Source organism: Dermacentor silvarum, chromosome 4 (genome assembly GCF_013339745.2).
Source record: "Dermacentor silvarum isolate Dsil-2018 chromosome 4, BIME_Dsil_1.4, whole genome shotgun sequence".
Classification (NCBI taxonomy): domain Eukaryota; kingdom Metazoa; phylum Arthropoda; class Arachnida; order Ixodida; family Ixodidae; genus Dermacentor; species Dermacentor silvarum.
The window spans coordinates 48,833,613-48,845,786 of NC_051157.2; the positions used below are offsets into that span (position 1 = coordinate 48,833,613).

At 47.1% G+C, this 12,174-nt stretch overlaps 1 protein-coding gene across 2 annotated transcripts in view; it reads left to right on the top strand.

The window, feature by feature from the left end:
• LOC119449972 (gamma-aminobutyric acid receptor subunit beta) overlaps positions 1-12,174 on the top strand; it is a 214,093-nt gene that overhangs the window by 77,230 nt on the left and 124,689 nt on the right. For both annotated transcript variants that reach the window (XM_037713296.2, XM_049665557.1), the window contains exon 4: positions 10,013-10,239. In XM_037713296.2, coding sequence (XP_037569224.1) covers positions 10,013-10,239 — 227 coding nt within the window. The remainder of the gene's footprint in view (positions 1-10,012; positions 10,240-12,174) is intronic.

The window sequence follows — 12,174 nt, forward strand, 5'->3', positions numbered from 1 at the left end:
CTTTAGCTCTGTAATCATACGCCCACTTTGGAAGCCTGCTGTGCACTATTGGTCGGAGCTATTATCCAGGTAAATGGAGATTCTGTTCAGATGCAGTAGTAACTGCGATAATCAGTTAGGTTGAGCATGGAATCACTGTGAGTTTTGTTATGTGTGATATCAGAAAGGGCATCACGTGATAACGGAAAAATCGACAGGAACAGAACCTTCCACATCCATATTTCCTTTATTATGTCGAAATCTAAATGCACTGGACATTCAGGCTTACCACCATTGCTATTCTATGTTATGCCAAAGTTCACAATATTTACTGTGCAATACACTTTATTCGTGTACTCTACTATGTATTATAGCCCAGTCTATCATGCTGTGCTGCGATATGCTATGCTATGCTCCATTGCACTAATATACTAAATTGACAGCTGGTTGAGTTAGTCTATGCGCTTCAGCCGATACTTGCAGCACCTGTTTCTGTGGTAAGACACCAAAACTTTGCGTATGGCGAGTCGTAAGGCAATCAAAACTTTGCGGCACGTACTACTTACCCTTTTTATACTTTTACGGAAGTATAGCCATACGAACTTCGTCCTGCCCGCGTATCTATGCTTGACCGAGAAGGGTGAGCCGATAGTTGAACCGCCGCTTTCATGGCCACCGGCGTCATACTCTACCATCGGACGTCTAGTTGGCATGCGACTATAGGGCGCCGCACAAAACGCGCACATCGCGTGCCTGCCAGCTATCATGCACACAGGGAAAACTACCCTCAGCGACGGCGGCAGCCGGCGCGCGCAGTTCGTCACGTCATCGGCGGCGTTCTCCTCCGAGCTGGGGTGGTGCGTGAGCTCTCCTTGGCGTCGCACAGAAGCCTGCATCCCGGCAATCTGAGCTGCGGTGCGAATAGAGGGGCTACCCGGAACGCACACACGCGCACGTTCTTCAAGGCCGCCACTAAATCCTCCTCGATGGCGGTTTCGCGCCGCCGCTGCTGTGCTATGCGCCAGCCTCGCGTCACGAAAGGCCTCTCGGCTGTCTCTATATAGGGATCGTATCTGTAGCCGTGGTCGGCAGCTCGCTTGACGTGCGGGCTTGGAGGCCGCTTGGCTACTTCCGCTTGTTAGCTTCCTTCTCACTTCCGTTTAGGTTCGGAGGCTTTTTCCCTGTGCACTGATTGTAATAGCAGACGGAAATTGCATTGGTTATACGGAATTCAAGTATTTCTTGATATGATTATGAGGCACGCCGTAGTAAGGAATTCCGAGTGAATTTTGACCATATCGTGTTCAAAGGAGGTGTGCACTGCTGTTAGTTGCTTAATACTCCATTGTTTGAATAGTGTTTGTGTTTATGTTGGGCCTTCTATATCTACTGTCGTAGACCTATCCTAAAAGAACACGCAGCCTAGATTTATCGCTTTTGTTTTCACACGAAGAGCTGGAAATACTTCTAAAGCATTACGAATTCTGGAAGGAACTGCGTACATAAGCGAAACCGTTCTACTTATAGCATTGTTTTACGAGTGGCCGCATCACACGCACAAACGAATAACACTGTATTGGCGTAGCAGAGATTTCTCGGTCAGGGCTCATAATAAATATTGCTTTCACGTTCTCTGGCTGTTTAACAAGATCTAACAATGAAACAAATGTTTCAGCGCAAGTCAGGGCGGGTGAACGACGGAATGCTCTGTTTGATTTCATCACGGTAGTTGATGCGCTGAAACTGTTGGAAACTACCATTTCGTATTCTTACTCCAGCCTATTCACCACGGAAAAATAGTGTATTTTTTCCAGTCGGACTTCCCATTCCGCCTATCCTTCTTCCACTCCTTCATCTTCTCGTTCATACGTCCATTCGTCAGTGCATTCGTAACTTCAGTCAGTCATTTATGTAGAACAGAACACTTTGCAAACCTAGTCGGTCCATTGTTAAGGACTGTTACTAATTGTGCCAGACGGGAAACGGACGAGACAAAAAGAGCAAGAAGAAAGTTCAAGCACAGTCAACTTTCTTCGCTTGTCTTGCCCGCTTCCGTCCGGTGCAATTAGTAACACTCATTTATGTATTTATTCTTGCATTTATTTCGTCTTTCTTTTTTCAATCTTTTTTTCTTTCATGCATTCATTCATTCATAAGTCTCGTCGTCTAAAATTGTCCCGTCGCTTCGTTTTTGACCCGTGCGAGCCCGTTCCTTTGGCGTCGTCTTTTTTTGGCAAGCGTAGATTCTCGTTTACCCGTCGCCTCTTTCACCGGTCGGGACGGTCGGCAGCGGTAGCTATATAGCCGTGCCACACTCACAGGCTTGGGGAGACGCACGCTATCCATGGGCGCACGCCGCACCTTATTGATTGCGACCGACGCGACTGCTACATCGCCGCGACTGAAATTGTGCCCGTTTTCTATCCGTGTCAAGGGCAGAATGGCTCGGCACTGTCCCTTTCCCCCCCTCTTTTTCACCTTCTACCCTCTTCGTGCCTTGCCATCGCCCGGTATACGAGGAGTTCCTCCCAGCTTTCTTTGTTCTTGTGCCTTGTTTTGTGTTCCCCCTTTTCGTTTATTGTCCCTCGTCCTAAGCTCAAACGCTACGTGACGAGCCGCGGAGCACCGTTCCCCCCTGGCACTCGGTGGCACGCGCCACACCGACCTACATTTAGTGCTTTTTCAATTGTTCCGCTTCCCTGCGTATTGAGGCCCTCAATCACGGACATGCCCGCATGTCGGCGAACCGGTTCGCTGCTTTGTCTCCGCGTCTCACCCTCATTCGTTTCTTTCCTCCCTGTGCGCAACATAGGAATTGCAATTACAAGGCAGACGTGTGGCCGTAATTCTTGGATGTCATGCATTTCTGTTTCTTCGAAGTTTTATATGATATACAGGCAACGCTGCTTGGGTGAAGCGCCAAGTGTGTCGTATGGGTGTTTTTGTCATTACATGTGTGTTCTTGCTCCAGCATTCAAATTTCATGAACCATACGTCAAGGTCAGCTCAAAGGAACCGGCATGATAAGGACGGCGTTGCACCGGCTTAGGTCACCAAGCAAGGTTGTTGCGCGTTCAAATCGCAACTTTCTAGGCAAGGTGTAAGTTCCTTGAGCCATTTGAGCAAACTCCCAAACGAAAATGGAAAGGAATGAATGCAGGAATGAAGGCTGCTAGAATGCGTCTTTCAGTTCACAAGAAATATCTCCTTTTGCCTATTGCATTATTATTACAATAGCAATTACACGGACGAGCGAGGCAAATTCACGCCATCGGCGCCACCCCCGCCGCCCGTGACGAGTTGGTCTTAAGGTCTTGCTGACGGCGCATGCGCAGCTTGCGCACGGAGGGTTATAGGGTCTTCAGAGACGTGAAGTGCGTTTGGCTGCAAAAACGGTGAAACGAAGTAGACCACTCTCAACGCTCCGCTCAATTAATAGGTGGCAGAGACATGGCAGCGTTCTGCCTTCCGTTGCTGGCATGGGCGTTGTGGGCACGCACACTTTTAGGCACACTCGCTTTCCAGATGAGATAATGTGTGCTATGTGCACTGATCGGAGCAGTAAACGTCAAGCTAACATTATGTAACATTTCACTGGGCGCTGACTAACGTGGGCGGTTTCCGTCAGTCTCGCCAAGTGCTCCACCGGATGATGGTGATGATGATGATGATTATGATGATGATGATGATGATTTATTGGCATCCCCTTTGAAAAGGGGATGTGGCAAATATTCACCTAGCCTGCTTGAGCCACTCAGGCATGCTACACATGGTTTTAATTCTAGCATTTTTGTATATGCATCCCTTCAGTCTTTCCTTTGGTACTTCAGCACAAACACCATCCTTTGCGCGCACTGAAAACTGCTGCGAGTTTGACTTCTGATTAAATTCATGCCTGAGGAGAAGTACGCGAAGCGTAAGGCTTCCAGTACCTCTCATTCTTCCTTTTTATATCCCTCAGCTATAGTGTTACCCGAGTTACCGCTTTTTCTACCGCAGCAGGAGCGTCCTAGCAACCGCATGGCGACGCCTACACAAAAAGGGCCCATTTCCGCACGAGGTATCTATGTTCAAGCAGTACACATGCCCCCATGCATTGATCCCATTAGGAGCAGCGAGATTGGCGAAAGCCCTAATGGTCGCCCGCTTCAAGCAAAGCGGGCGCCCTTGATTTACAGCGCCACATTCGGCGGCGCACAATCGCGTGACGGATTCCAGGGTTCCGCACGGCGACAGACCGAGATGTGTTTCGGGACAGCTCCAACGCCTGGCCGTATAGCATTTGTCTTCGGTCGCGCGGACAGCCTTAAACGTGACAGCAGTCATTGGCTCGGTGCCAGAGTGCGCATAGCATTTCAGGTTTACAAGCTCTTCACTGTGGCTGACCGACGGGAGGGGCCTCTTTATCTCAATTTACCTAAATGAACTCGCGCGTGCTTCTCAACCACATACGTCGAAATAAAGAAATTTTCTGTGTAGCTTGCAGGCTTTATTGCAATTAACATTACTCACGCGCAAAGCCATTTGTCCGGCGCAGCGTTGACCGGAGAGGATTTGGTTGTTTATAAACGAGGTTTGCGTAAATATGAACGTACCTAAGGTATGTTTCCGACAAAAACTGACTGATACCCGCCGGGATGGCTCATTGTCTATGGCATCGTGCTTCTGACCACGAGGATGAGCGTTCGAATCCCGCTGCGGTGGTCGCATTCCAGTGGGGACGGAGTGAAATAAGGTCGGATATTGTGCTTTTCGAGTATGTTAGAGAACCCCGGGGGCCCAAAATGATCCGGAGGCCTCCACTAAGAGGTCCCTCGTGACCCACTGTGCTGTCTCAGGACGTAAACTTCGAAATTCGACAACTTTAATTTAGACATTGACAGGTCATTTTCGAAGCTATTTGTTTTAGCAACAATAAACGATGCTTTATAGGCTACTCGAAGGTGAACTTCCGTATAAAACTTGTCATAGATTCCTGCAAAACAACCGCTGTTTCTCTATCTCTCTCTTACCGAATGTTTCATTTCTTGCCACTCCAGGACTATGTCGAAACTTCTTGCAAAGTTCGAATGCGTCAGTCTTGGAGACACAATAAAAACTGCATGAGAAAATACGTCTCGTTGCTTTGACCTAAATGCTGTCGGTTCACCGTGTTGTATACTGCGGAATCAGTCCAAATCTGACGCAAAGTTTGGAGGACCTTTTTCTTCAACGAACACACAATGCAAGGCGAGCAATTTCCCACACACTATTAAAAGAACTAAAACAAAATCACACCCAACAACATTAACCACTTCTTCCTTGTAGAGAACCTCAGGCACTCAACCTGTTGTGTGTCTCTCGTAACATTGTATCGACGAGCGATTCGCTTTCGTTTCTCATGAAAGTTTCAGACAGAGTCATATCTCTTGCTGCTTCCGGCAAAGCCTGTGCCGCCAGGACCAAATTAAGCCTGCGTAGCACCCAGGACCTTCGCCAGACACTCTCCACGCACATCCTGCACCCACCAATCATATCCTAGTGCAAGCTTCCAAACAGAACAAAACAGGCAGCGAGTATAAGTCTCCGAGTCAAGGTACGCTCAGCTGCAATAAGGGGAAACAAATTATCCTCGATGACGTTAAGCAAAGAACCTCAGCCCGACGAGGAGAAGGAGAGAAGCAGGGGGACTCTACGGAGCAGATTGTAATGGCACACGCCGGGGCAATACGTTGCCGGGCCTTTGCTATCTATAGGACGTACAAGAATCCGTACGCGCTGCCGCAAATATAGCCGTTCCCTTATAGCACTGTCTCAGAAATGGCCGCCTTCCGCGGGCGCCTGTTCTACGAGGCGGAAGCCTGAGCGACTCTTTATAGCCGGGCCGAGACGCCCGCAGGGCTCATCGTCGTAAAGCGCGCCAATCATAGTCGCCGGATCCGAAGCGCCCAAAGAGCCGCCGGAATCGGAAAAACGAAATCGCCCTGCTCGCTGAATCGGTACAGCGGGCGAAGCCTTATTTACGACGAAGGCGCGCTGAAAGTCCGCGGTGCCGCGTCCTCAAAGGGTCCGAGTTTCTCTTTTTTAATGCCCAAAGTATAAAGTGATGGCCGACGTCAGCGGCGCCTCTTGGCTGCTAAGCGAAAGCGTCACTTTGATTGCGAGTACGGAAAGGAAGGAGAGATTCGTGAATTGAATTGGGAGCTCGTTGAACGAAATTATGCCGCCGTAGCTTTATATTCATATTTCTTAGCGAGAGGCTCCTCGGGTCAGTACACATTGCGACAGAGTAAGAGAGACCCACTTTCTCGTTTTGAAATTGCATGTGGGCATAATGTAACGGCGCTGTTATTGAAGCTTCGGGAACTGGAAAACAGGATGTAATAGCTTTGAAGCAACACGCTTCCCGCTACTACATTTTATGCTTTAAGAAAGCGCTGACAAATAAAGAAAGAATAAAAATTCAAGTTATTGCATAAATATGTCAATTCATTGAAAAAGAGAGTACAACTTGAAAAAAAGAAAGGTTGCAGTGGCTTAACTCGGCTATGCCAGGATATACGTAGCGTTAGCAAAGGTTCAGCTGATTGACGCCGCTTTGCTAGACGTTCGTCCCTTTGCTCCAGTGTCTCCGCAGCACGTTTATTCTTCTTCTGTTCATTCCTCCTACGCTCAACCGCTAATTGCCAGGCAACTACTTCGGGATCCGATGAGTCAAGCTTCTCCGTTCTTCTGCGCTGTTGAGCAGCATTTGCGCTCTCCTTCTCCATGGCTATACCACACTGGCAAACGGCAGTCAGAAGCGCAGTGGCTCCAGCGCAGTGTCAGACGGCGACTGCACAGCGAGTGCGCGCCGGCGCCAGTGCGTCTACCACGGCTACGACGTCACTCCTCTGGAATGCGCAGACCGGCGGCGGTGAGTCGCGCGCAGCGGCGGCGGAGTGCGCGAGAGGTGCCGGCTCCGGTGGCTCCGGTGCGCAAGCCGTGTGACATCACTGATCCTTGCGCATGCGGAGCACGGCTCTTGATGTGCCGCGCGAAACGGGCTTGGCTAGGCTAGTGTAGCTAACGCTACAAAACTCCAAATGATAGTCATCCGACCACGCAATCGTTGCGCATTTCTACAGTAAAACACGTTGTGGGGCTAGTTGGTGCATAGCTTTCCAAAGATAAAGCGCCAACAGCGACAGCACATTAGGAAGGAACAAAGACAGGAAGCGCCTGTCCTGTCTTTGTTCCTTCCTAATGTGCTGTCGCTGTTGGCGCTTTATCTTTTGAAAGCATTTCTACAGCTTCATGCACCGGCGAAATTATTGCAGCGTTATAATCTCACTTTTCGCTCTCATAGGTCTCCACCGCGATTTGTGCAACACCTGACAAGTCTCGTTATTTTCTTGTGTTCTTCCCAGGCAAATGTCACACCATTGTTACCACGAATTGAAATTTACGCCGCTAATGTACTCATAGCATGCATTCCTTCCACTGCAGCATTTCATAAGATAAGCAATCCAAAGCTAGCGTGTAGCTAACGCTATTATTACACATACATTTCTTTCATAAAAAGAACTGTGACAGTGTCAAACTGTCTCTAATCGTGGTCAAAGACGTTTCAGCTCGCCGCTTTAGAACTATAAGATACATTACAAGCTGGTAATTAGATTTGCTTCGTTATTATTTTTGAGGGTACGCATTACTCTATTATCCATTAGTAGGTATTTTCTTTCTCTCAATTATGCTGTATTTATTTCTAATTTTGCAAAAATATTTCAGTGTTTATTCATAACATCTGTAAATTCCCATATTGACTACGACTGGCCAGATGCTGTCTACATATTTTGCTCACGTATAAATAACAGGAAGTCCCGGTTCGGAGCTGTAATACAGGACACGTCCCCTTGTATTATCCGTAGGGACCCCAAAAACTGAATTGAACTCAACACTAACATACAGTCACAACAAAAGGAGTTGGGTAAAAGCCAAACAAGAAAACAAACAAATCATCATTTCATCCACTAAAATTTCCCCTGAACTCAAGGGCCCGTATTCACATAAAGCATTTATGCTAGAATTGTTCATAAGCGACAATTTCAGCCAATCATGATGCTGGACGTGTTATTAGTGAAAGCGATCGTCCAATGGCAAGGGACACCTACGAACGAAAATCTTCGTGAATGCGGCTCCCCAGTAGTTCATGAAAAATTTATTCGCCAACGCAAGAAACAGCAGACTTCACCGATTCCTTCGGCTGTTGATTCGATTACTGCGACAGCAGCATTTTCTGCCGCTCATTTACGGCAGCCACAATAAATCAGTTCACATTTGAAGAAGTCGCGGAAAGCGGCTCCTTTTACCGCGAAGCTGTATATTACTCGGATCCCAGAGTTTCTACGTCTCCGTCGACAGAACAGTCGACAGAAAACCATTCCACAAATTGAAGCGAAAAGTGTCTATCTCTATTGGAATCACGCATGCAAGACACACCCCAGTATCCGTTTCAAAAAAGAAAAACACAAAACAAGCGTCAAAAACCACATTATAGATGATAAGGCGCGTTCGAACAATGCGAAGCAGGTAGCATTCGCCACGTGCGTTTCCCGGTGGAGATTACGGTTGCATTAGCTGCACTAGCCGGGAAGTGGCAACTCTAGCATACGAAGCAAGGAAGGACGTCACTCCACTTTCACACGTAAAAGACTGAATCCGCCTAGCAACTGATTTCATTTGTGTTGTGATCGCGCTATGTGAACGCCACGCATAGTTAGCAAGGTAGATATACCTGGTAGCGAAGCTTCCATAGAAGCCCATACGTTCCAAACATGGCGGTTCATCGGCGGTTCATGGGCTTAGCGCCATCTGTGTGAGGAGGGAACACTTCCGGCGGAAGAAAAAATAGTGTGACGTTATATCGTTAAAAACAGAAGTGACGTCATTTTGTTCTCAAAGGCGCGAAATTTGTTTTCGGAGGCCTGCCATTACAGCTGTATATTCAAATGCCCCGCCATGTACGACTTCATGAGCATTCCGAGCTTTCAGCACGGAAAGCGATGCAGGAAAAGGTCAGCCGTACGGGTGTCGAAATCGCATCCCTGCAGAGAACATACTTTCTTTGGAGGCCACCGAACGCTTTGGGCGTAGAGTGCTCGTCCTTTCGTCGGACGCCAAGCCCGTCGGCCAGTGCTGTCGCACGAAAACAACTAAATTAAACAATTATCTGGCGGTCGCAACTTAGTGATTTTGCCTGAACAGGTTAAGAAAGAATAAAACTACCCGCGTCACCAAATTTAGATAAACGTCGGCAAGCAAAACACAACATGTGAGGGGGCGTATTCTAACAAGTTAACTTTACGAGCGCGCCTTTCTGCACACTTCAAGAGCTGCATTGCATTGCAAGTGATAGCGGCGTGAACGCCCGCCGTTATCGGTGGGCGCTCTTACGGTGGGCGCTAAAAAAAGATATTTATTAATAATGACCAAGTAAAACCAAATCGTCTCTTCTTTTCTCGCCGTGCGTATATAAAATTGATTAGGAACTTTATTTTCGTTGAATGAATCTAACTGTCTCTCTATTTATAAAACACTTTTTTTTTCTTTCGTAATGTTTGTTCCCTCCAAACATAGTCGCGCTTCAATCGCTGCTCCCATAACCACCCTTGCTGATGTCGGCGACAATTCGTTCTGAACCGCTTTTCGCCCGAAGCTTCGCGACCTATGTGAATCGACCTTGTAGTTAGTACTCCCGAAGAGCAGCGTGAACACAATGAGCAGTGACGGCAACAGTGACGTCATTATCCACAACGGCGTCATGCTCAGACTAGGCTGGACACAGCAGATCCTGCCTCATTCGTTCAAGGCTACGTCACATTAGTCTATCGAATCACGTGATACCACAGGTTCGCTAGCCAACCACGTTCACAGCGTCGACTGGAGCCCCATTTTCTTATTTTCTCTTCGAACTGCCGCGGACCTCACTTTTAAGTATGCTTTGTTTCCTCTTGCCCTCAACTTTAGGTGCTTCAGCCTATTCATTCGTTTCCTTGCTTTTTGCTTTGCGCAGGACTTTACTTCTGACTTCTATTTCCGGCAATCGTGGCGGGACGAGCGACTCTCGTTCCAGAAAAGCCCAGACCTCGAGAGCATGACTGTGGGCGCTGAAGTGGCCGAGAAGATCTGGGTACCCGACACCTTCTTCGCCAACGAGAAGAGCGCCTACTTTCATGCGGCCACGACGCCCAACACTTTCCTCCGAATCGGCTCCGGAGGAGAGGTTTTCCGCAGTATTCGGTGAGTACAGCCGAGCCCCGATTCCACGAACACCGCCGTTGCACAAAATAAGTTCGGCATATTGGAAATTCGTTATAATTGCACTTGTTCTCGAAACTGACGACAAGGAACTCGAGAAGGGGCAGAAAAAACGCCTCACTTTCAAGAGAGTGCGAATTGTAATTTTTAAGACCAAATCGAATATGAATCTAACAGCGCCAGAAGTGAATCGAAACGAACAATTTTCGAATTCAAAATTTCTTAGTAAAACGACTGAGAAGGCAGACGGTTGTTTATACTTGCCCGGTGCGAGTATGTCGTTGTGTGTAGTGGGTGTACTCCTTTCATTGTTTTTCGCAGTGTGCTGCATCAGGCATAATCTTCAAGTGCCTGGAAGGGCACGTTTCAAGAATGCTAGACATGAAATTGCTGATGTTCTCACGTGTAATGTTCCTGTGGTGCGTTTTCGCATGGAGTCCGTGTTCTGTAAACTTGACAACACTCACTAAAAAAATTGAAAATTCGTAATCTATTCTGCAGCTGCATGCCTTTTTTATGATTCTGAATATGCAAGAAATGCGATGAAAGTAAGTTTTCAGTCAACAGAATTTATCAGCGTCTAAAAAGGTTAAAAACCTCAGTAGTCCTTCAGGCACACTCCTAGCGCCGCAGGGTCACACTCCCCTGAACTTCGCTGTCCCCATGACGCTATAGCGACATGACACTTCGAAAAGTAAAAGCTAATTTCTGCCAGTTTCTCAAAGCAAAACAGGCAATACCAAGCTTCTGGGCCTCCTTTTCGAAGCAGTTACGTTTAAAAGCAAACTCAACCACATAACTCTTCATACCTGCCCTGCACTTTTACTGCCAGTCTATTTCGCGAACCGAAAGCGGCTGAGTAACTATAAATGCTCGGGATTATTCATGCAAAGGTAGTTTTCCTTCTGAAGCAATGAAAAAAATAATTATAAACCACCGCTTTCATGATTTCTTCTGAAGGCGCCTGCTTTGAAGTGGCCGAAGTACGTACAACCGGGTAATATTGAACCGTGACGGTCTTTGAGCAGCCCTGCCAGTGTCGTGTCGTAAGCGATTGAAGATTAAACTTTTCTTATTGACTTATTCTTATTGAGTCGGGCCAGTGCAGCAGCGCACGTTTCTGCTGCTACCGTGAAAACTCGGTTCATGCGCTGTCCTTTTCGTGCATCGGTGCGCCATCTTGCGCCCTTCGTATGTCGCACTCGATTTTTTTTTTTTTCATTATTGTTGTAGACTTTGGAGGAGTGCAACAAATGAAAGCTGATGTCGGGGAGAGGGATCCTCGTCGAGGAAAAAGAAGTAAGCGGTGTTATCCAACGTTACCACACCCAACTTATTTCGCACTGTGAACGGAAAGATCGTTTTTTTTTTTTTTTTTTCTTCTTACTGCGGCTTAGAACTTGAACGTTCATTTACTACTTTAGTCCGTCTTGTTACTAAGTTTCGTAGACTCTAGTGTCCAAGATTGCGCTTATCCTCGAAGTTCTTTATTAAACTGCTTTTGCGTCACTTTCTTGTCAAAGCCAGTCTGCTTTTTTCCGGTCTTTCTCGTTACTCTTCTTTTCTTCATTTCTTTTTTGGCGTCTGTATGTCAGTGCAACACTCTCGCGGTCTTTTTTGTTACGCGACCATAGAAAATTTTCGGCCTTTCTTTGGAATGGTTATTTACAAGAGCAGTTGAAGCCGCAGCATAGTTCAGGCCTATGTCCTATGTTAACTCTGAGAACTTGAACGCCGACCAACTTTCTATTACTGCAGTCTTTAGAGCAACCCCACCTCTACACAGTTACTACTATTAAAACCTTTTTTTCTATTGCAGCAAATATCTTACGCAACATAACACATCAGGCGCATGATTCTAACTTCCTGCTTAAAGTTGTGTAGTGTTTGCTGAAGAACCACAAGAAAAAAATTAAT